Source organism: Vidua chalybeata, chromosome 17, assembly GCF_026979565.1.
Source record: "Vidua chalybeata isolate OUT-0048 chromosome 17, bVidCha1 merged haplotype, whole genome shotgun sequence".
Classification (NCBI taxonomy): Eukaryota; Metazoa; Chordata; class Aves; order Passeriformes; family Viduidae; genus Vidua; species Vidua chalybeata.
The window spans coordinates 1,258,186-1,283,811 of record NC_071546.1 but is presented as its reverse complement, the minus strand read 5'-3'; the positions used below and the strand labels follow the sequence as shown (position 1 = coordinate 1,283,811).

The following is a 25,626-nucleotide window of genomic DNA, read 5'->3' as shown; positions in this document are numbered from 1 at the left end:
AGCTGCTCCTCCTCTGCCAAGGAAAGGCAATTTCATCAATGACTGTTAGTCTTTAAATACAGTTTCTGACAGTATGCTACACTTTCATCATATTCTCCAGTTCATCCTTCTTAGTATGACTTCTGAAGGAGCAAAGTCTACTCACTAACAGGACCAGAATCTGGCCATACCACATTCTTCTTCCTTCAAGTATACTTCAAGTGTAATTTAGAGTCACATGTTTCAGCTATATACCATATCATGGACTTAAAATGTTTATAGACAATACCAGAAATGAGACCTCATGTTTCATACATGTATTCCATCACTCATTTCATGGGAGTTTTACTCCTCTGAACTGTTTACATTAGCCTCTTACTTCTAGCTTTCTTTCTACCTTGGGAGTAATTTTCTTTTTTATTTTTGAACTACATATTCCTAGCTTACCTTCCTCAAATTCTAAACTTTATGACCAGTCTCCCCACTACAAATTGAGGCAACTACATAGAAACATCTTGGGAATAGTTTTTCATTCACTTGAATCCCACTTCCTTTTTTTTTTTTCTTCAAGTGTTGATAAACCTTTATCTATTGGTTTCATGACTTGAACAATGTCTAACTCAATCTGACTGTTGGCAGACAATTATCTTTTTATCTGTTTCCCAAACTAAAAATATTTTTTAATTATCAGTCATTTTTCCTATTCTTCATAGGCTGTGTGATCATTCCTTATTTCTTTTGAGGTAGCTGATCACCCAGGTTTAGCATGGAGGCCACACTAACGGAACTTTTTCTTCTCTCTGTAGAATACAGATCCAACACAGCATTAGCAATGTGAAACAGAAGAAACTTTTCACATCCTGCCTGTTCAAACACCCATGTTGCTCAGACCAGATGACTTAACTGCCTTGTTTCTTCAAACGTCAGTTAGATCTCTGTGTATCCTTCCATTTAAATGTGAGCAACTCATGATCCCTCAAGTCAATGGTCATTTCTATTCTCATCCATAACATCTTCATTACTTACCAAATTGAGTTTAAAATAGCATCCCCTCTTCATGAGTCAGTGAGTGTTTGATGAAGAAATTTGTCGGATATCACATCCAGGAATATCTGGGCCCCACCATTATTACTAGCAATTCTTCTCCAATCTGTATCGGGGAAGTTAAAGTCTCCCACAATGACATAATTCCTGGTAGTAATTTTCTCTAACAAGAGTAAAGAGATCTTTAATCCATAACCAAATCTCACTTTGGGGATAGCTCATGACTCTACGGCAGCAAAAAGCTTTATCTTTTTCCAAAGTTACTTAAGTTGCACGTGTCTGCATTATTCCTTTTGTACAATACAAGTGGAATGAACAGTGATACCCCTACCATCTTTATTTCTACAGTTGCTAAACATGCATCTTCTTCTAACATCTGTATTTGGCCTATCATTTATTTCTCCACAGCCATGTTTTCTCATGCTGACTCCATACTACCTGAACCATGCAGCTGTGTCAGACATTTTTGGCCATGTTCTTGATTTAATGAGCTTGGAATTTTTTGACTTTGTTTCAAATGCAGAGGAGGAAAAGAATTGGTGTTTTTTTCAAACATTATTCTCATTTCTAATTGCTGACGTGTTTCTTCATGAGACTGCCACACTAGTTTATAACCTGCATAAATGTTGATCTAACTTCAGTGGTGGTTACCTTTCCTTCTCTTTCTGGACTAGACAAACTTTTTCCTCACTACTGTATGTTTTTCATCCTTCTCAAACAGGCAACTGACATTTTTCTGTCACTGGCCAGTTCCTTTTCCTTCCAAGGGCACATCTCTAGAACAACTCTATTTTATTCTTTTAGCAACTGTCTACAGCTTCATATGTATGCTCTTCTTAAGATTGCACCTGACCTTCAGTAATATGATTCAGATCCATCTTATTAAGTCTGAATCATTTCCATCACAAGCTCTGCTGAAAGGCAAACAATGATGCCACCTTTTCTTTGCTATTTTCCTGACACTTCCCACACATTCCAGCATCTGATTATTTGTGACATTCAGGTCCTTTCTACTGTTAGGACAGTTTCATATCCTTTGTTCATAGTATTAATCAAAAGTAGCAAAAAAAGTAGCCGTCAGGGAGGTTACTCCCTGCTCTAGTTCTTAAGACCCCATGAATAGTTTGTTTTTCAGACCAGCTATGAACTAAGCAGCAGCAATCACATCCCTAAGCCTCATTCCAGCATACCCACCTGCAGAACACACATACAACTATAGCCAAATCCAAGCAACACACACATTCACAAACATAAAACGTCTTTCTTCATGAGGACATACACTGTAAAAACGCTGCTGCCATCTTTATCATGTGTCCCCCATGAAGTCCTAATAACCTTCCTGCCCCTCGTACAGCTCTGGTTTTTCTACAGGGGTCAATCCCCTTCCAATGCTGAGCCTGCCATTTTTAAGTCAACACTATACTACAGTAGAACATACAAATCTCCACTAGCACACAGAATAGTGAAGAGATGAAGGTTTGGGGTGAAAATCAGCAAATTTGGAAAAATATGCCAAGTGAATCACACCCAACCAAATTGTGATATACTGTCAGAAGTCATTTGCTTATGGTTTTGCAGAGTTTTACAGTTTGTAAAAAATGCTGCAATACCTCATTTTAAAAAGACCAAAAAACATAGTTAAGTACCTACTGTCTCAAATTTATAAAGTAATTTGAAATCTATATATACAGGTCATAATTTCTTACCTGTCACAGCTCCAAAGGCCAAAGATCCACTCATCTGCAGAGCCTGCTGTGCAGCTGGAGGAATCTGCAAACCAGTACCTGGAACAGAACACAGAGAGACCTTGAAGCAAGCCCTTTTATCCAGTTAGGGATGCAGTAACAGAAGTATCAGAACTCTTCCTATTGTCAAAAGATAAAAAAATACCATGCACTTAAACGTTTCATACATTTATCCTAACAGTTCTCTGGAGTGTTTTAATTCAAATTCTGCAAACTTCTTCACACACTTGTTATCCAACATTGCACACACCTTCTGCAAGTCTTGCCATCAACTGAAGGCGACCGGTTGTTCCCAAATCAATTCCAGTCCGTTCCAACTCATCACTGTCCAAAAATGAGCTAGCACTGGAAGCATCAGTACGCTCAGTTACATGTCCAACTTTCATTGGCCTCCCAGCCAGCTCAAATCCATTGAGTTGTTCCAGCGCCTTTTTGGCACACTCAGAGTCTGAGAACTGTAGATTGGAAAAACACAAATTCAGTAATACTTGCCTACAGGATTCAGCAACGCTTCTACTATATGTAATACCCACAATAACGCAAATAGGAGAAACTCTTTAAGATAATAGCAAATAGTTAACGTACACGTGCTCGGAATTTTTCATTTAAACCAAACACACACATATTTTGGTATTTACTTTCTCATAATTAGGTACTATATATTTAAATATATTCTTGAAGTTATAGCATCTAGATACTGCAATCAACAGAAGTCATGGCTGTGGTTCTCTTTCAAGAGTGACACTCAATTCCTTTGCAACCTTACAACTGCTATGGTATTTACAGGTTATTCCTAAGCAGATGTTCTGCTTTATGCTGTGAAACATCAAAATAAACATAAAAGCATTTTATCAGTGTTAAAACCACCAAGTATGAACTATATAGTAAGTTTGGTTTCATTTGTGTCCATGTGCCAGAGGTCCCAGCTAAGATTTTTTCCCCCATGACAAATTGCCAGGTCAGTTAAACTCAAGTTCACAAAACCATGTACCTGAGGGTAAAGAGGAAAGATGTTTTCAACTGCAAGTTTCAGCTCCTATAATTTTATTTCCCCTAAAAAGCTCAAATTCAATTATTTTCAGCTATAAAAAACACCAGTCTTTACTAGTGTCTTGCCTGCAGAAGACAGCTTTTGCAGGGACTGACTACAGAGAAAACTATTCCCATCTAAACATATTCACTGCTCATTCTCAATACCTAGACAACCATCAGAAACAAAAACGCCAGTGCTGCATCCTGCAACATGACACTCCCGAAATGAGATATATAGTTATCAAGTAGCAATTTAGTACCTCCTATGCATACGTAACAAATTTAGATTACGCTTAGTTTATTATGTTTAGATTGCTACTATATAACAACACAGATATACACAGGAAGGTTCACATATAGCAATATTGTCCTACATCGGAAGGTTACACTCAGAAATCATCCTAGAAACCTAGAAATTCTAGTCATACCGTAATGAATCCATATCCTTTTGAGCGTCCAGTTTCACTGTCCATCATGAGCTGAATACTTTCAATCTAAAGACAAGAATAAAGCTATTTATTAAAAGACATTTTGGAACAAATCCCAAGACAACAGAACACAACATGAAAACATCCCTGTCAAATACACATACATGAATGTGAAACTTTTTAAAAATTAGTTTCTCATTTCTTCCTCATTTCAAAATTAGTATACAGACAGCTAAATAGGTACTAGGATAGGAGGAGAAGCAGGTAAACATGAGGGTTTTGAGTTCATCTACAGGTAGAGGCTTGATGCAGAGTTCTAGGAGAATAAGCATGCAGACATGATCAGATCGTAACTGAAACACACTGATCGTGGCACTTCATACACTGAGAGACTGTTTTACAAACTAAGAAAAGCAGTATGCCTGACTGACAAAGGTCTTTAAGAAAAAGCTGTATATTTTAATAACTATTGGTACATGGGAACTCCTAGAAGTTTAGAGTTACTGAATTTAAAACACAGCGCTGAGTTATCCATTAGCCATAAAGTAGCATTGGGAAGGACTGGAGTATACCAAAGAAGAAGCAAAGATCTTCACAGGTCTCCATATAAGCCTCCTGAACTACCTTAATCCTACTACCAGACCTTGATGGAAGAAAAAAAACCCAAACCACCAGAAGAGCAGCCATGTATTTTAATATTTAATCGAATGTAGCAATTTTCCAGGGTTTTGTACAAGAGATTTAAAGGGATAGGCATACTGAGTCTGAATAACGCATATATGTATATGAGACAGTTCATACACAAACACAGTAGGCAAAAACCTCAAACATTAACAGACTTCTTTTTACCCATTAAGCAGCATATTGAATATCTAACTTTTCCCCTATGTAGATGATGTATACACCAGTAGCATAGCAGAGTAGGGCTAATGTATTGTAACTCCACATGAAACTTCAGGTTTTATCTGCTCACTTCCATAATTCTCTCTACATAAACTTACTACCATGCTGCATCCTGCTGCCCAATGTTCAGGAGTAAGAATGGGCCCAACTCAGAGCTGTAAAGGACACTCTGCTAGTTTATGGTCTTAACATCAGCTAAAGCTGCAGCAAAAAGTCATCCAAAACAGATGACAGACAGTACTATTCTGAGACCACAACCCCTGTTCTGCTTTTTGTGCTTTGAAATGGGGCTCCCATTCACAATCCTGAAAAGGAAAGTCAAGTTGCCAGAGCAGGATACAACATAGAGAATTTGTCTGGTTTCAAGGGTTTTTCTCCCCTGCTCCTTAATTTCAGGCATTCATTGAATTCTGAAGTTTCTAAAACCTGCTATTCAAATTCACTGGACACCACCACAAATCTAAGTTCTCATCTGTTCTCATCTCCAACACCACCCACATACCTAAGGCCTGTGAATGCATGGGCACAGCAGTGCAAGAAAACCACAAGTGTTTTTTGAGTATGAAGTTGAATTATTTCCAGAAGCTGCCAGGGCTCTAAGCTAGGTTTTCAAACCAACTAAGCTAGGTTTTTCAAAATAAACTACTCTAAAACAACACGCCAAATTAAAGTTTACCCTGCCAAATGGCTCGAAGATTCCTCGAAGCATATCTTCAGTTATATTGAAGTGTAATGATCCCACATAGAGCCGCATAGGACCAGCACTGCCCTTCTGCAGATTATTTGCCATTGCTGCTGCTCTGTTTTTCTCCGCCTAAGGAGAAAATAAAAATTCACCGTCAATAAGAAAATAATAAAAACCCCCTAATATAAGAAGTAAATATCTCTCAGACCTAAACTAGAAGATTCACCAAACATACAGAAGCTGTTGCATGATCTGCAATCTATTCATCAGACTTGTACTTAAGAGCTACAAAACCCAAGACCATGACCAAGTACAGAGACAAGATACTCCAAAAGCCTTCAAATTGAACAACTTCATGCAGAATTCTGGCTCCTACCTAGTAAATTATCTGGAAAGCATACACAACATAGCCTTCACTTCTGTAACACTATTAACAATTTCTTTACTGTTACTTGCTTAAGATCTGTATTTTCCTAATGCCTTTATGCAACTTTGAATCACTTTAATTTGCCTGTTATCTACGGGAAACAGAAGTCCATTATCACTAGCTTAAATAACCATTATTGTTAAGAATGATTTCAAAACATTCAGTGGTAGCCAAATTTTCAAACATTAAGTTTTTCATCAAAATACAAGAGGCCTAACTCTGCACGAACAAAAATGAGGTTTACAATTCCTTACCTGTGATGCCTGTACTATGATAGGTACACCCAGGACTCTCTGTCCAGTCAGTCCTATTGCCAGGGGCACTGAACTAACATCAATAAATTCAACATAAGCAATCCCCTTTGAACGTCTGGAATTTCTGTCTGAAATCATTCGCACATCTCGAACCTGAAAGGCAACAACAGAGATGGAAATACTTTTAGAGAAAGAGGAAAAAACCTAATGCAGCCTATTTCTCCGACACATATTAATACTGAGAATTACCTGCCAAGCCAACAGCTTTAATTCTACAGCAGCATACACCTTTTGAAACAAATGTATCCCAGAGGCAAACTAGCATTAAAGCTGCTGTTTTGTTTTGTATGTGACAACTTGCAGCACTCTAATGCTTTACACCAGCACCTTACAGCTGATAGACTAAATGAAGTTTTTCCAACTTAAAAGTTACATGAATTTTCAAATGACGCTATAACTGACAGACCTATCTGAAAAAAGAAGAAAATATGGAAAATAAAGTTGTTTGAGTCAGAATTGCATCAACATGTTTTGCCTCACATCACATGAACAAGCAACTACTAAGAAACTACATTTTCATGTTCAAAGCTTTTAATAATTAGTTCACCATTAATCCCTTTTGCACAGGTATAGGAAGCTCCAGAAAGCCACATGCTTACAATTCCAAAAAACTATCGAACCTGTACTATGTTGTACTAGGACAGCTTGAGGCAAAATTCAGGATGATTTTAACTTCCCTATCAATTACCTTCCCTACTGTAGAGAAAAATTCTTCCAGGTCTCTTGGTCGAATTCTTGCAGCCAACTGCATGCAGAATACTGTTCGAGCATCCCTCTCTTCAGGGGTAAGATTATCAATAGGTTCTCTGGAAAGAGTAAAGTTCAGCTAAAAAAATCAACTAAATTACGGTAACTCATCTCTGGACCACACATCATACACCAAACAATCAGTACTTCAGAGTGTGATAGGAAAAAAAATGCCTGTTGTATTAAAAAAAAAAAAAAAAGGCAGAGTAAAGAACTGAAGGGAATACCAATTATTAACATGGTAAGTTATATCATGATTGAATTTCCTATTTAAACTCTGAGCATCAAATATGACTGGAAAATTCTATTTTATGTGCAAAAGCATAAACTGAGGTACCATCTTACTACTGTCTAGAACTGGTACCAGGTATCACTATGGGGCTTACATGTCCTTTTCACCAAAAAGATGGAAGGACAAGAACACAAAAGCAAACAGGGCAAACTAGCACAGACTGGCTGTCCAAACTCTCAGACACGTAGTGTGGGCTAGGCTTTACCAACTCACATCTTCCATTTACCCAGTCACTTTGGAGTCACTACAGCCACCACATAAAACAAGACTGACATCCATGTAAATGGAACTCTGAGTCCTCATTTCATAGTTTCAGCTTGTTAACCCCTAAAGAAGTATAAATAGTAAATTACTTTGATCCTTGACACATTAAGAACTAGAATAATTTTATTTCAATACTGAACTATTAGCTGAAATTAGATGCACCACTGTTAACGTATTAAAGCTTCAAATCTACACAAATCTGACTTGTACTCAAGTACAAGTTACATAGGAAGTAGCATGGTGGATCCTGGATTGAGCTTCTATCCATGTAGTATGTATTTTTATTAAATTAACCACACAGATATTAATGACTTAGAAAACACAATAAAAATTTAAACATAATTATCTCAGTAAGAGTTTGACAGTCATTGAAAAACAAAATGAGACTGGTAAAATTTGACTGCATTAATGTAAGAGAATAATCTCATTACAAGCTATCTAAATCCTATTTCCTTAAATGAGAAGACTAAGAATGGATAAGCAGCTCCTAGACTGCAGAGGCATATAGCCTCTCAACAAATAACACTAATAAATACCACATAGCAAAAAGAAGCATTTGTACTTTCCCATTCCATACTCTAGATTATTAAGCACAATTTAGCAGAAAAGCTAATTTAAATCACAATTAATGGGGAAAAGATTGAGAATACAGAAGCACAAAAAACCAAACAAATCAAGACTTCTTTTGCAAACCAACATTATTTACAACCTTTTATGACATGGGGAGAAAGCAACATACTACCAATGCTCTTCTCTCACTGGCTTTCTGAATGAATTCCAGCATCACTTATGAGTGATGAGCTGGAGAGCAAGTAGTCATACATTATTTCACCATCACTTTTCCAACTCCACCTGGACAAAAACAAATCCAAACACACATAAAAAGTCATACCTAACAGGGCTTTTGTCTTTTCTGAAAGGACTTTTGCTTCTGGAGCGACGTCTGCTAAAAAGAAAGATCAATAAGGTTACAATAAAACCTTCCAATATACCACTCCTAAACAAAACCTATTAATGATACAATTAAAAACAGAAAAAAGTCAAAAACCTTAATTTGATGCTGTGGGGCAGACCAATCTTCCCTCTGATGGCACTGTTGAATTTTGGACCAGAACTATGGCGGAAGAAAAAAATAAGACACTTGAGTACTTGAATTCAAAATTTCCTGTCTGTAGTCACATTACACTCCAAGTGCTCACCCACCCTTGCCTCTGAACTTGTCAGCAATTCCATTAGCAGCATCCACAGCATGCATAATATTATCAGTTGGTTATCAATACATGCAGCACTTCAGACCATAAGGCACAGAATATGATCCCCTCCCACTTTCACCTACATCACAAAATCCCAGAATATGCAGGACTCTTCATGAGACAGTCAGTCATGACACATTTGTATATGCAAACTATTCTGAGCTACAGTTACTGTTATAACCATTTTCACCTGTTTTATTGTCCACATGCAAGTTCTACATACTGACAACTGCAAAGCATAACATTCGTGGCCTGGAACTCAGAGAGTTCTTCTACATACTTCAGAGCTGTATGTCAAGTGGTGCTGGCAGGATTACTTGCTTGAGTGCAACATTTTAAAACCAGAAGTTCTATGTAATTTAAGGTGCAAGAGCAAACCAAAATGGCTCCATACAGACACCTGCAAGGGACACCTTCACTAATGGTGTCTCGGCTCTAACCACTCAAGTGCTGCAAATATATAAATGAAGCTTCCTTAAAATTCCTAATGGCCATCAAACCACAGAAGCAGTGAACCCAGCAGTCAGCTGTATACAGACACAACCACAAAAGGAATCCTATCTCTTGACTGAATCTTATTTAATTCTCCAGGCATCACAGAGTCTCTTAGAACAACCTGTAATCTTCCCTTTGCTTCTATGTTAAGGACAGTCCTCTTGCTAGTTAAAGGGGGACCCAGGAACAGAGTGTGACATGAGCAGTTAAGATTCGTCCTATCGTGCTCTCCCTAAATTTGATCTCCTGGGAGAGAGCTGTTCAAAAGGCAAAGAACAACACCTGTTAACATTCTTCCTGTATCTTCACCAAGCGCAGAGGCACTGCTGCGCAGACTGAATGCTGTGCACTGGGCTTTGGCTTTCCATGTGTACACAATTGATTCTTTCTGCTGTTGCTACAAATTGATGTAAAACACCCCAAAAGACATGGTGGGCTGAAAACACTAAGTAGCCTTTCACTAAATCCATTTGGCCACGCAATTTGTATGAAAAACATCTTCTTGCTCCTCAGTGGAGCAGTAATGCTTATCATTAAACTCAGCATCCACCACAAGTACGAGGATGCCCATTTTTTAAGCATGTCATGACACAGGTGGAAGTAGTGGGCCAAGATCCAAAACCGTACTGGCCAGGTTAAAGCAAGGGAAATACGGCCCTGTACAACACTGGAAAAAAAAATAAAGAAAAAAAGATCATTTAGAAACTACTTATGAAGAGAAGATAACTACTTACTGAGAGAAAATAAGACATAAAATACAGGCACATGTTGAGATGAGATCACAATTGATCAAAACCAGACTTTTTTTTGCCTAGGATAAATTACTCCCTTTCCTGCTCAAGTCCAGACAAATTATTGCTGGGAATGTCCACTCAGGTTCTTCAGTATCTATGGAACAACTGCTAAAAGCTGCATCTGGAAATATTGGTACTAATTTCAGAGGCTACCTTCTTATCAGACATGGGACTACCTTGCACCCATCAGATGTAAAACATGGTGCTCTCCATTTTAATTCAAATGCAGCCAGACAAACCAATTACAGTGACTCCAGAACACTAACATGCAGACCAACTAAACAATAATAAATAGTTAAGACCATGAGTTTTCAAGGAAATGGTGAAAGAAATATTGTTAAGTATTCATCTAAATCTAATGAACAACAAAACCAAAACACAAACAACTGAGAAGTAACAGTTTTCAAATACATGCACAAAGTGGGTGTGTGGACGGAGGGAAGAGGAAAAAAGGGCAGGGAAAACCCACAACCCACCACAACTCCAAAAATCTCCATTTTCTTTCCTGACTAGTACCATCTTATTCACAGAACTCCATGAAACCAACATTAAGAAACCGCAGACCACTGGAACAGACCAAGGAGAAAGTTGCCTAGGGCAAGGTGAGAGCCCAAATTACCTTCTCAAAATCAACAGTATACCCTTTTCAACAGTATTCTCCCTGTGTTTTTCTAAGGAGACTTGCTTGTAAAGCTGTAAATCTCAAGTAAAGTTTCTTCATTGCTTCTACTGTCTCTACAATTGTTGCCCAGTTCCTGCTAACCTGTATGGAAACACCATGTCACAAGCCATTAATCTCTATGTCTAGGAGTCACCTTCTTTATAAGCCAAAGTCCTGTGTGCAGCCAAAGCACACACTTCCACAAAACCTACAAGGTGCCACGCAGCCCAACAACGGTCAGGTCAGAAGAAAGCCAGAAAATTATCAGCTTTTACCTACTCACTCATATTCAAGATTCCAACAAAAAAATGTTGGACAAGGCAAATTTAGGCTAACAAAGTCCAGGAGAATCACAAGGAACTCTCAGTCATCATTGTAATCAACCTGTTTTCCTAACAGCTTTGTCTAAATTTGTGGTTTCAGAATAGAAACAGGACTTCTAAGTGACTTCTACTTTATGTTAGCAGCAACTGGGACTTGGCCAGCAGATGTCTAAGCAAGACTACTCAGTCCAATTCTTTCTCCTTAGAGACCTAATGATACAGCTATGTAACACTTAAGGGACAACATATGTGAAAAGAACATGAGAAAAAAAACCCTGTGAACACTAAGCAATGCAAGACAGTCACCTAATTTTAACCTAATTTTTAAAAATTAAAGCATTTAACTACAATTAATCACATTTCTAGCCTAAAGTGAGAAACTCAAAGTTTTCAGGTTCTCTGTAGTACTCTCCTTTTCCTTCAGAATCACCTAAACTTTTTTCTCACTACTGCTGAGATGCCTCCTAATTGCTCCCAGCAGCAAAACCATCTCAGTTTACAGATAATCAGCTTGAAAGTGAGCCTTTATAAAGCTCATGAGAAAGATCACAAGGAGGAGGAAGAGTAAAAAATAAGATAAAATAGAAGCCATTAAGCAATTTGACCTAGATACTGCAGTCAGCTACAACCCTGTCAGCAGTAACTCCAACCCAAAACTACCCAAACAGCCCCACAAGGAGAGATTCCAGAAATAAATGCTCCAGACAGAAAGAGTACTCTGGCAGTCACTTTTGAAACACTGAACTTACGCCACTGATACAGAGACAACTTCTTCAAATGAAAACTCAATATTGGTAGATCCAAAGGTGGCCGGTGATGCAGGAGGCTTTATCACCAAAGTTTTCATCTCCTGAAATTCAGCATCTGTTATACAGATTTAACGGTGGGTCTCTGCATTTTAAGAGCCTTGAACAGGAACTCTTCACAATCCCTTCTCTTTCACACATTTAGAGCCAAAACTAGAAGTCTGGAATCACATTAGCATGTTTATCATTTTAACAGGACTGTTCATCATCTACAACTGAATGACAGCAACTGCTTGCTGACTGCCATCAGTCAACACCAAAGCTTCTGGGACACATGCGCTTGCCCTACAAAAAATTTCCACAAAACCATCTAAACACACTAGAATTCTACCTGGTTAAATGAAAGCAACGATTGGGCAACCGAAGCAGTGAACAAACTATCAAATGAATAAGCACAACTATGTACCCTCAGAGCATACTACATTATCCCTGCTTCTTGTTCACGGTGTCTCAACACCAGAGCAATCATCCAGAACAGCTATGGGAGAGTGTCAGGATAGCAAAGAAGACCCCTCGCAACTACTTACCTTCCTGGCATAACATATCTCAGCGCATTAAAACATGCATGGGTTATTGTAGTAACATCAATACTTTCAACCTCTACTTGCAGAAATTATTTTGGAAGACCAGAACACCGGAACTCCCAAATTTCTCCAGGTGAAAAACCTTCTCACCCAGTGACAAGAAGAAAAACAAAGAATAAAACCCTCCAACACAGCTGGAAGAATGCAACTCCCAACTACAAGATGACACAAAGGACATCCTCTCCACACAACATGGCACTGGAGGGAAGGATGCCAGCAGGCTAAAGTTTTTGACCAAGGTCCTCTGTACCTCGAGCCACAGCAGTGGCACTGGCATAACCCAACCAGCTACTGTAATCTTACACATGCAATAGAGTTGTAGGAAAACAACTCTGCACTGCTGAAATCTTTACAGCTGAAGTCCAGAGCAGTATACAGAGGCTCTGATACTCAAGACAAAGGAAAAGCAGGGCTGATATATTATGATCCCCACATACACAAGACTGATGATGCACAGGGTGCCACTGCACCTTAGAGGACCCAGGAACTGCAGTAGGTTTTCATTACGAAAATACCAACATCCAGGTGACTTAGCAGAGTGAGATCCTGAGACCTAAGGAAGTTTTTGTTTGTAGTCCAGGAGTACAAAAAGCCCCAAGAAAAACATTCATGTTCATAAAATTGCACAAGCCTACAATTTATCAGAAGGTAAACAGTGTCTGCTCAAACATCTTGAGAGATTTGTCTTTCATGGATTACATTATATATCATGATTAAAAAAATACATCCTTTTCAAATGCCTTCTTTTAACACGATCTTGAATCCAAGATTTGACAACAATTGAGATTATACCCAGACAACAGCAGCGACAAACAGCAGCCTCAGGTAATCAATGACAGTTAAGAACACAGCCCAGTTCTCACCGAGTTTCTGCAGAAAGAGGTGATGGGAAGCAAAGGGGAGAGCCATGGTACAAACCATCAGAAATTAAACTGATGAAAAAATATCTTTTGAGAATTGATTTACAAATGCCTGGAACCACCTATTGCTGGAGTTCTATCAAGCTAAATATCTGAGAGCAACAAAAGAATTCTTGTCAGCCTCCAAACAAGTCTGAGAAAAAAGCAGAGCAAATTTGCAACACACGGGCATTGCTAAGACAAGATGCTCCCAGTTTGGATGCATAAACATTGAATATATTTGTGTGAATATCCATTTATGGAGATAATGTTCAAGAACAGCAAGACAATAAAAATCTTTAGTAATAAAAAAAAAAAAAAAAAAAAAAGAAAAAAAAAGAAAAAAAAAAAAAGAGTATGAGCCTGTAACCAAATTAACAGACTACTATTAATTTTTTGACAGTAAACCATCAAGTTCACATACTTTAAATAGTCAAGACATAGAGAGAATTTGGCTGTTATATTGATTTTGTGATAAACTTAGTTTTCCACTCAGCTGTACACATTCTTTCATTTGTTTTCCCATCTCTGTGTTTGGCCAAGAATGAAAACTAGAAAAGGAATATTACTATCCTCTTTTACACTCTGTATTTACTGACATTCTTCAAACTTAACATCTCACTTTCTTTTCTATTATAATTATTGACCAATTTAAAAAGCAGAGAGTGAAACGTTAACCTTCCACATGGTAACAATGAAGCAGCACACAGGCAACTCTGAACAAATAACCTACTAAGGACTTCTATAGCGGCCTCTGAATCTGCGATCTCTACTCCTAGACCGGCTGCGTCTGCGTTCTTTGCTTCTGCTCCGTTTCCTTTCCCGGCTTCTGCTCTTTTTCCGTTCCCGATCTCGGCTCCGCTTGCGTTCCTTACTTCTGCTCCTCTTTCTGTCATGGCTTCGACTTCGGCTCTTGCTCTTTTTTCTCCTGACAAAGAAAAGTGCAACTTCAGTTACACACATAGTTCAGTGTTATTTACCCCACATTCCACAGTTCCTCTGATGTCACAGACACTGATGGGAAAAACTTGTACCTGTTGGTATTTATACTTTTTATTGTTAAATGGGTGGTTAAGCATGTCAGCAATCTCCTTGAATGAGCCACATGAAATCTGCAACAGCACATTTATAAATTTTCTAATTGCTAGAGAATGCTTTCAGAAGAGTAAAAGGACTAAAAACCCATTTCCTGGGTTAGACCTAGTACACAGCAGTTGCAGTACTTCATCTGGTGTTCAAACATACTTCATGATTTTAAGAATAAATTATATAGCAAAGTAAAACACAATGCAACAAAAATAGAAAGGAAGAGGCAAGTCTGGGGGAAAGGAAGGTTGTTTCCTCTTAACAGTCCCTGCCAATAGTCTTTAACATACTGCTTAAGAGTTTAGCTTCCTACTTGCTACTCCCACTCATAAGCCACTTGCTTTTTCAAGTCTATGGCTGTTAGAGGTTTGGGACAAACTGCAGATTTTTATAACTTTACTAATTTACTTAGAAAACTAAATCTTCTAAAACCTGTATGTCAATTATACCTCATATTTGAAAAATATGTGCAGTGAGCAACTGTTCCATTACTGCATTTGGATTGTTCATAAATTTTTTCCTCCATCTCAGCCTCAGACCAAGCTTAGTCTTCTAGTTTCTAAAATGTATCTGTATGTATATATATAAAAGACACATGTTAAACAGATGCTCAAGCCATTACTTAAGACAGCAAAATAATCAACTTTGCTGCTAAACTTTTGAAGTTTGAAACATCCTTTGTCATTGAATTTTTCCTCTTCCTCCTTTTGGGCCTTCTGAATGCAGATATTATCTTTTCTCAATGTGGTCACTCATACTCTTAAAAATTCTTTTAAAAGAGCACGTGGATTACAAAAGGTTCATCCCCGTGGCTTTCTATGCCTATGTATAAACTAAGACTTCTAGTTAGTTTCAATTTCTGAAGTATAAACATCTCTCACCTGCCACATCTAACTGAACCTAATTATTAATAGCTTTTGCTCTCCAATCTCCACCTAGGAAGGCCCATTCAAACTATCTTAGTATTTACCTCTGAAGACAAACATTTTGCAATTATGTTTTAAGAAAAAAAAGAAATAGTATTTATCTGCCATAGTCCATTAGTTTCTTTAATATTTTTGTATGGACAGAGAAGAATCTGCATCAAAACCTGATATTCAGAAGCTTCACAATTTCTGACAGTTCTCTATTTCTGCGTGGTGTCATCAGAATCACTTAACCACACTTCCTGCCATAATGCAGCTTGTGTGGTTAGGCACACACTGTCACTCTCTTCTAGGATCCATAACTTACCAATATTTCCCCAAGATAAAACCCTAAAACACTCAGTATTAAAACAGCTCTGAAAAACACTCCCTGAAGCTCACTATACTGACCAGTACTAGTAACTCGTAACTGCAGCCACTCTTCACCAATGACAGCAGCTGTTCCCTATCGAACAGAGGAAACCTGCTTTGTAGGCAGGGACTCCCAGCAGTCCAGATCCATGCTCTGCCTTCAAATCACAATTGAGCTGGACCTACAGTATAGACATCTAGTAAAAATGCAGATCCTTAATACTTCCAATTAATAAAATGGACATTTAAGTATGAATTGACAATTACTGAAAGCTGCGCATTGTTATTAATTTTTAAGATGCTGATGTTTGCTGTGGATTTTCCTGACAGTTTGAATCTTACTTCAGCGTTTGCTCAAGTGAAGTACACAAAAATTACCATTTGGACACAATTCAATTGTTTTAAAGCAAAGCAAGAAGTCTTGCAAACCCTACATACACCTTTGTCTTTAGCAACAGAGTACACTGTCACACATCACAAACAAAATAGTTGTCTAAAGATTATGGGGAACAAGAACTATTCAAATATTAACTTCTAGGGCATAAAAATATTGACAGCAGGTGTTTTTGATGGGGTTTTAGAGGTCTCAGTAGTTAGCATGAAAATTATTTTCATTGTATTATTTAGAACACAAGTAAAAGGTACAATCAATTTTAGATAATTTGATTCCAACCTAAGTCTGATCTTGAAATGGGATTTACAATTTCCAAAATATTTATAGACTTGAGAAAAAACTTTCTTTGGAGTACTTCAGCATGTCATCTGTATTATTTCAGAAGGTGACAACAGCATACATGTTGACTTCAGTTCACTTCTGTAATACACAGCTAACTTCTTACTGTTTTGTCAATCATCAACTTCGTAATTTTTCTTTTTACATCAATTACCTCTTCACCAAATTATGCTTTTAAGGTAAGGAATTTATTTTACAGACTACACACCTTTTGGGTATCAGCAGGTGTTCACACCCTGGAATTATGCTTGATGAGCAAGGTGGGCTTGTACTTTTGTTTTTTAAAAAACTTGTATTATAAATTTAGACGTCTTCAAAGGGCAAGGATGCAGAGAATAGAGCAAGGCGATTCAACACCCTAAACCTTTTCAAGAAAGCACTGGTGGTCTTTAACTGCTTCCCACTGCTCCAAACCACAATTCTACTACAAGTAATTTTTAAAATGCAAAATCCATTGCATAGTTAAAGTAACAAAAAAAATTTAAATATGCTGAACATAAGAAGTCTGTATTTTTATCTGATGCTAGGTGAATGTTTTCGCAATTTTCATTACATCAGTTGCAAAGGGTATTAACTACATTTGTAAACAAAAGAAAATTTCCAAATTGCTGCAACTGCGAATTCCAAGCTTTTTCAAATTATTTCCTTAAACACCACTGACATGGATTCACAAATCCACAAAAATCAGCACCCTCCACCCAAAAGTACAGAACTGAGAAAATACTTACTTCTTGCTGCGTTCTTCATGGCCATTGGCACTGCTCAATTTGTTCTCATCCTAAGCAGGGTTGATAGAAGAACATCGTGAGGACGAAGTGGAAATATTTCAAGTGGTCAAAGGGTAATGGGAATAGGAATAAGAAAATAAAAAACAAAAATTTTAATACTAAATTACTTGTTTACAGTTTAATGTGGAAAGCTTTAGAAAATTTAGGTAGGCATGTTTAACCACTTTGCTGCTTAAATTTAAGTCATACAATTACAAAATACAAGACTTACATCATTTAAAAGTGTGTATTAAATTGTAGATACTTCCTTACATGGTTTAGAGAGCAAGTTATCCTGTAGAATTCAGCACTCAAGTGACTAAATATTATTTCTATAAAATTTAATAGGATGTCTGAGGTGTTTGCGAGCCCCTCTGATCAGTACCAAGGCTATATCTCTGCCTAAGCCCCGTGGCTACACTAGCAGCCAGCCACTATCGATTTCCTGTGACCGATGCCATTCCCGAGATCTTCACTCATTTTCGTTGAAGGGTTGTAAGAGCTTGATGTCACCTCTGTCACACATCTCGCCCTGAAGCAAACAGGGATTCACACTGCTTTAGTAACGTCGACTCCCATGAAAGCCATCAATAATCCACCAGTCCAGCCTAAACATTCCCTATTTCCATACCTGTTTACATGGAAAATATCCATGTTAAGCCAGGACACAAAAATTTTAACACAACAGTTCACAAATTTCTCTTCAAGATGTAAACATAACTGCTAAATATTACATTAACTAAATATACCACTCAAAACTTACAAATGCTCATCCAAAATTCATGACACGGTTGTAATAAACACTGCAGAACAGACTAACAATAGGTGCTATATAACTTATATACTGGCTTTACAGTTTAATCACATTGGTTACATCAAAAGTACAATTCCTAGGCAACTTAAAATTATATACATTCTTTCAAAATCAGTGCTAAAGCATGCAGTCTGTTAACAGTTCACCACCATCTGGTGGAAAACAAAAAAAGACAGTATTCATTTGCTGCTGGTTTAAGTGAAAGACATCACTAAGCTAATTGATAAAACTTTCAAAGAAAATTTGACATTTCCTAATTAAACAACTAGGACAGAAGAACACAAGAGCTTATTTTGGAATGGTACTGCAGACTGTGATACTGTCTTTTACTTGCTAAGAACATTCTATTCAGGGATCCAAGAATTTCTGTAAATTCGTTCACTCAGCAATTGATTTTCATCTGCCCTGTTGAAAGATTAACCGCCAGCAGCCTTCTGCATTAAAAGCAAGTCCCACTCTTCTCACACTGAGCAGACTGTTCAAATATTTACTTGCCATGGGACTGGTGAAAAGGTTATTCTTGGAACCCCGCTGTTTTCCCAAACCACTGCATTCACCTTGTTGCTATACCAAACTAGACTTCACAATTTTAGAGGAAAGGTTTTAGGATTTTGGTTTCCAGGGTTTGTTTTGGTTTTGTTTAGTTGGTTTTTGGGTGGATTTCTTTTGTTTTGTTTTGATTGTGTTTGGTGGTTGGTTTTTTTTAACCTAGGGGACCACGGTACAGCGATACGTCACTCAATTACTACCTTATGATTGACAGTTCACACTGGAATCAAAGGTGAATTCATGGGAGTAGAGGTGAGATATCGTTAGGCAAGTCTACAAAGAGAGATAGATGGGCATTTATTCATCACGCTGAAGTGAAACTACTGCACAATATAATTACATTAACAGAATATATAAACTTGAAAGTTACATGTAATGTATGTCCAATAAGATAAATCATGAGGGCTCCAGGGATGTTAGTTTACAGTTCAGCAGTAGTTTCATGAATAATGCTAAATTAAGGTAAACAGGACCTCACTGGCGTATTTTTTTCTCACCTTCTTGTAAGGAGCTTCAAGCATTGCTTCAATATCAATATCATCAGCCATTTTTCAGGACACCTGAAAGAAGAAGGAAATTCCGCCTGAGTTGGAAAACACCCTTGTACTTTATATTCCAAAAGCTTTTGTTTAAGAGGTCATCACTGCATTGGCTCAAATTCACTAAACATTTACAAATTCGGTAGGTATTTCCAACAAAAACTGGAATGAAGTTTTGCCCAATTAGATGGTAATGAATGTGTGCGAAGTAATTATGGCTGCAAACAACAAAATGTGATTGAACACCATTAGCCAGAGGAAACCCAGAGGCATTCCACGAATTTCTTTCAAAACAAAGAGCACAGCATATTTATGACACAGAAACACAGCTCTGGTGGCCATCTTGAGAAGTGCTAGAGCTTCAGCAAAGCACAATGAACAACCAGGCAAACCTGTTCACAGCTCCTAGCCTTTGCCATCATCATTTACCAATCTCAGCATGTGGACACCGTGGTGCTTTAAGAACTGCAGCCTCCTCTGTAACAGGGGTCACAGGAAAAGATATGATTCCAGCACTAAGAGCTACTAAAGCACACACAAAGTCTATCCAATCTGGAACTTCACTTCTCAAAACAGAAACATCCACCACACCAGAAAACACTTGACACCACAGACATTTTGGGTTCAGCTGCTCCTCTTATTTTCCAATTTCAACCCCTTAATATAATGTTATGTTCACTATACTCTGAATCACTTTGACACTTGATTTCCTCTCTCTATGCAGGTATGCTATTAAGCACCCCTCAAGACTCTTGGCATTAAACTTAGATATTCAACTTCCTCAAATCTCTTAGTGAAAGTTTCTCTTCTTTTTCTTTCTTAAGCTCCAGAATGGCCAGTCCTCTAGATCCAAGTCTGACAGTCCAACACTGAAGATTTGTGTGTGCAGAATAAAATGGATTTTTAATTATACAGGTTAGTTCCTGCACCTTGTCTACAGGCAGTAGAACTGTGCTGTCCCGAGACTTTGGCAGAATAACAAAAATGCTCCAACACATCAAGATCCTTTACACCAGTCACTTATAATGTCGTAATTGAGAATGCCTTACCAAAGCTGCAGCACATCTGACCCTGGCCCAGGGATACATTCTAGAATAAAACACCATCCTCAAGCAGGATCACAACACTGGGAGTTCACACTCAGTATTTAACTGAGGCACACTAACCTCATTGTTGGGCTATAATGCTATCACTTACAGATACGACTGTCCTTCCTGTAAGTGTAATGGTTCAATTTTACTTTTTACTACAGTATTTATAGTCAGCTCTTCAAGCCATCTACATACATGCACGTGATTTAATTCACAGCTGTTCTACCCGTACGTAGTATAAATAGTACATCAGTATGATTAAGGGCATGAAAAAGGCAAACCCAGAATTCTACAAAAAGAATTCCCACCGGTGACAACTCCCACCCAGAATTACATTTCCAGATGTGTAATTTAGCCAACATATTGAGCTACACTTGGGGAGGAATTCTTCATCCTGAAGAGGGGTGGCCATGACAGGGACCATCAAATCCTGAATGGCATGCAAAAGTGCAGAGGGAATGACTATTACTGCATTCACCCAAATAATGAGTGAATGAACTATCATCCAGTGGATTCAAAACAATGGTCCTTATTCACAAAACATTTAGCCATTGAATTCGCTGTTGAAGGACACTGTGGATCCCAACAAAGAAAAAGAAGCACATGCAATGTTTAAAAAAAAATAAACCATGAAAGTTCAAAGAAAAAGGTTTTCATTAAACAAAGGCAGGCCTCGTGACCCTGTACCACAACTAACTAAGCGCACACAGAGAGAACTGCCAATGTGTGACTGCACTGTTCATTCTTTTTTTGGCATTTACTGCTGGCCACCGTCGTTGAATCTCCCGAGCTGCACGGACCTTTGGCCTCACCCCAGCAATCTGTACCCTTTGTACTCTTTACAAAACACTTCCACTGGGACAATACCATGTTATCAGAGTACCTTCTCTCTAGGTATAACACAGTCCTGTTGTCAGCCTTGCAACGCATACATGTAATGCACATAATGATACACAAAAGTTGGAAGTATTTTTTTAAAAGACACAAATGAAAGCGCTTAATAATTTCAAATTACTAGAAAATCCTGACAGATTTTCAAGTATCTTTCATTTAACATCAACGCTACAAATAATTTTCCTAAAAGCCTTTCAGCTTTCTCAAAAAAAGCTATGTATGACTAACTTGTCTGTATAGGGGAAAAATAACAAAACCACCCAAACAAGAAAACAAAAAACACCAACAAAAAAACATGCCAAAACATCAAAATAAAAAAGAAATGAACTACACTAGAAACTTTGTGGATCTACAGAAAACGTAAAGGGACATGAAATTTACTGCAACTGAGCTAGTCACTATTTTGAAAGAAATCACTCTCTTTCTGCTCTACTATATTACATAAATGGAATTCAAAAGGGTCCCGTTCTCAAATTATTTGTCTTAGAAATCCAACGAATGACAATTCGACACGTTTTGCAAGTAGCGTCCTGGAAGAGCATCAGGAAACTTCAGGGAGGACTCCGCCATCTCAGAAGGGGAGCTAACCTCTCAGCAGGACCCATATGTCTGCAGGCAGGTCCCCAGCCCGCAATTCCCAATTCCCTCAATTCCCACACGCTCTTGACACGATCGAGAAGAGTGAATTCCGTTTCCCAGAAACGGTGATGCCCAGCGCTGCCTGTCCCGCCGCGGCCGCCCTCCCACCTCGTCTCTTCCGAAGGCCTTCACTCCCCGCCCGCCGCTCCCCCACCTCCGCCCCGTCTGCCTGCGCCAAGGGCCCCGCAGCTGCTCACGCTGGTCCCTCCGCACAGCGCCATCGCGGGAAGAGAGAGGGAGCTGGAGCGGGGGGAGCCGGGGCGGGGCAGCACCATGCCGGGGGCAGCCGGGCCTGCCCGCGACGTGGCCGCAGGAACAACCAAACCGCACAGATCCTGGCGGCGGGGCGGGGATCGCCGGGCGCTCTGGCCCCGGTGAGGCGCAAAGCGGCCCCGCGGGCAGGGCCGAGGCGGCCATGGCAGCGGGAGGGGCGCAGACGCCCAGACCACCGCACCCGGCGGACCAGGCCGCCGCTCGCCCAGCGGCAGGACCCGGGGCCAAGCCGCAGTTACCTTGCGTCGCAGACAGTGCGATCCTCGCTAGGGCCCCGAGGTCCGGCAGCGGCGGCTCCGGCGTCACTGCCCTGGCGGTGGGGAACGGACCCGAGGGCTTGAGCACCTTCTCCAGGCGTCTGAATCTTAAATGGACGGCGGCACTCAGGCAGCCCCGAGGAGCGGGCGGCGAGGGGCGGCGCGGCCGTGAGTCAGTCCCGGTGCCGGTCTGGGCCCGTCTATGGTTCCGAGGCTGATCCCGAAATGGCGCCCGGCCGCTCGCGGCTCCGCGCACGGCACGGGGGCGCCCAGCGCACCGCGCAGGGGCTCTCGCGAGACTCACGCCCAAACAAGCCTCTACACGCCGGGACTCGCTGTCTCTCGCGAGATATCGCGCCCGGAAGAAGCGGCTCAAATGCTCGCGAGATTTGGTAGACTTGTGGCCTTGTCACGCGCCTTTGCGCTCTCGCGAGGGCTCGCGCGCCCGCCGGGAGGGGCCGCGGAGGGGGGGCGGGAGCGGCCGCCGTCGGGGCCCAGCGCCGCCGCCGCGGTCCCGTGGCGCGGGTGCCTGCGGGCTCGTGGGATTCCGGTGCGTTCGGAGCACCGGTTCCTTCCCTAGCTGTGGGAGAGCCGTGTCCCAGATCCTTCAGGCCGTTCTTGAGCACCATGCCGAGGCCTTTCATAGGCTCTTGCTCTCCAGCAATCTGAAGTGGATTAGGTTATGGAGTGAACAGAAGGGTGAAGTTACTCTGTTCCTTCACCAGAGATTGTGCTGATTTAATAGGGTCTGTGGTCTAATCTTTGTCTGAGGGCTTGATGTGGTTCAGTCAGATTAACAATGCCCGAAAGTGTTCGGCTGTACCCTTCTGCCAGAAACTACACCTCCCTTCATGGGCTAGCACTGTCTTGTAGATTTTTTTAGCCAGTTCAATTTCACTAGTAAAACAATCTGTCCATGAGCTGCTCTTCTGGTGCAGCTTTTGGCCCAAGCCACTACATATTGCTGGAGCCTTGAAGCTTAACTCAGAAGGGAAGTTGTATTTTCTGAAAAAAGCCCCTCTTGTCTCATTAATAGTGCTTTGTTTCCCTCAGAGTTCACAGAATAGTTAATATGTATTTAAATTTAATAATACGTTTGGGGCAATTGTTCAAGGTAGGACAGATAGCATTGAGTGAGTTTCCTGCTGCAGTCATCATGAAATAAATTATTGCTGGGGAATTTTTGGTTGGTGTTTTGTTGTTGTTCTAGAAATCTGAAACAATGTAAAGAGAAATTCTAAACAAACTTTGCCTCCTGAAATTATAATTTTTCTGAGAATCCCAGGCTACTGTCTCATTTAATATAATTTCTAACAAAGTTTCTGAAGTGTTAATAGCAGAAAATGATCCCGGGGTTCTTGCCCAGAGTGTCTAAGTCTTCCTAAGATGAAGTGGTCAACTAGTAGAGGTTGGAGCATTTAGGAAAAGTGATCTGTTTAAAATTAAAAACTAAGTATGACTAACAGGGGTTTTTTTCCAACCTAATAATTTCTGTACAGTTTGGTTGTAAATAAAATTACTAGTCTTCTCACAGACAAAATGAGGTTTATTGTCTTTGTTCCCATGCACTGCTCTGGCTGCTTGTCCCACTTCCAGTCAGCCACCACATCTGGTCTGACCACCTCCGTGTTCCTTGATCCGTCACCTTGTGATTGTGACTGAAGTATATGCATAAGCTCATATGGTGGATTTACCCACGGCTTTTCTTGTCATCATTTGCCTGTGGAGCCAGGCTCTGGAAGGAAGGAGTACACAGACATGGGTTTTTTTGTATACTCCACTAACACACCCCTTGCCCTCGGCTGGTGCCCAGGCAGTATGGGAGTATGGGAGAAAGGATGCACCCTCACACTTACAGTACTCACAGAGAGGGTGAAGGTTGCTAATGAGGGATCTGGAGTAGCAAAAAGCTGCACAAGCCGCGTGTCCAGCCCTGTTGTCAGACCCGGTGTATCAGAGCAATGCCCTGGCCCATCGGCAGGCCTGTTGGTGTGGTCACTGTGCACTTGGCTTCCTCTGGAGCTGAGGGGAAGCTCTCAGTAACACATTTCCTAAAAAGGGTTTTCTTATTTGTGGGATGGCTTGATCCGGAGGAGAGACTGGCTCTGCGTTGCTGAGACATAATGCCGATTTTATCGCTCGTGTTCCTTCCTCTAAACCTGGCTCTATACTCGCGCCGGGGAGTTCGTTCACCTAAGGCGCCAGGGCTGCGGGCGGGACTTAGTTTGTATTACCCACGCTGCGAGGGGTAGGAAGGAAGGATCGCGCAGAATTTACAACCAAAAGGCGAACGAAATAAAAAAAAAAAAAAAAAAAGAAAAAGCTGCGGTTTCCCACACCGGGAGTCGAACCCGGGCCGCCTGGGTGAAAACCAGGAATCCTAACCGCTAGACCATGTGGGACTGCACGGCAGCTTTTTGTTGCCTTCGCCACCTCATTCCTGCACTGCTTTGTTCCTGCGCTGCCCCTGCCCGCTCTGCCTTCTGTCTGCACCGCCTGCCCGTGCCGGCGCGCTGCCCCCCGCCCGCTGACCACCGTTCACTGCTCGCTGACCCCTGCCCGCACCGTCGGTCAGGATCTGGGAGTGGGGTGAGGGGTGCAGGGCCACTCCCTCACTTAGTTAAAAGATGAGGTTGGAGGTTGACAAAACTGAAGTAGGAAATTACTAACAGGAAGATGAACAAATGAAGTATGGCCTAAAATGGCACAGAAACTTTGCAACAGCCACCGATATGCTCCAAAACAAATCTGAGCAGCCACAAAAGCAGGCAGAACAACTGCACTACCCAGTTTTGACTGAGAACAACCTTATCAGACACTGGTAGAAGCCTGGTAACAGGTGGCACACTGAAGTGGCTGGCTGTGGATGTGTAGGAAGAACTGACTATTGAGCATGTGAAGGAGTAATGCTGGATGTTGAAGAAACTTCAGAATCAATGTACTTAAACCATTTTAATCTTCCAATATGTAACGCTGAACTGTGGAAAATGGAATATGTGGAAAATTCACATCTAAATAGGCAAAGGAGAGAG

At 40.3% G+C, this 25,626-nt stretch overlaps 1 protein-coding gene and 1 non-coding gene across 12 annotated transcripts in view; both read right to left on the bottom strand.

The window, feature by feature from the left end:
- RBM39 (RNA binding motif protein 39) overlaps positions 1-22,861 on the bottom strand; it is a 30,856-nt gene extending 7,995 nt beyond the window's left edge. The window contains exons 1-13 of one of the 11 annotated variants that reach the window (XR_008433819.1): positions 22,577-22,861; positions 19,399-19,461; positions 17,500-17,549; positions 14,409-14,603; positions 8,909-8,974; positions 8,753-8,806; positions 7,246-7,363; positions 6,498-6,650; positions 5,808-5,945; positions 4,229-4,294; positions 3,019-3,223; positions 2,730-2,807; positions 1,006-1,186 (exon numbers count right to left, since the gene is read on the bottom strand). Coding sequence is in view for 9 of the 11 variants with exons in the window: in XM_053958130.1 (XP_053814105.1) it covers positions 2,730-2,807; positions 3,019-3,223; positions 4,229-4,294; positions 5,808-5,945; positions 6,498-6,650; positions 7,246-7,363; positions 8,753-8,806; positions 8,909-8,974; positions 14,409-14,603; positions 17,500-17,549; positions 19,399-19,449 (1,174 nt within the window). In the remaining 2 variants the exon portion in view is untranslated. Of the gene's footprint in view, positions 1-1,005; positions 1,187-2,729; positions 2,808-3,018; positions 3,224-4,228; positions 4,295-5,807; positions 5,946-6,497; positions 6,651-7,245; positions 7,364-7,809; positions 7,924-8,752; positions 8,807-8,908; positions 8,975-14,408; positions 14,604-17,495; positions 17,550-17,770; positions 17,787-19,101; positions 19,175-19,398; positions 19,462-22,013; positions 22,208-22,576 lie in introns of those variants that run through there. The other 10 variants (XR_008433820.1, XM_053958134.1, XM_053958130.1 and 7 more) reach the window with 10 other exon arrangements.
- Positions 22,862-24,924: 2,063 nt separating this feature from the next.
- Positions 24,925-24,996, bottom strand: TRNAE-UUC (transfer RNA glutamic acid (anticodon UUC)). Its single transcript has one exon. It is a non-coding gene; the product is annotated as a tRNA-Glu (tRNA).
- Between the last annotated feature and the right edge of the window lie 630 nt (positions 24,997-25,626).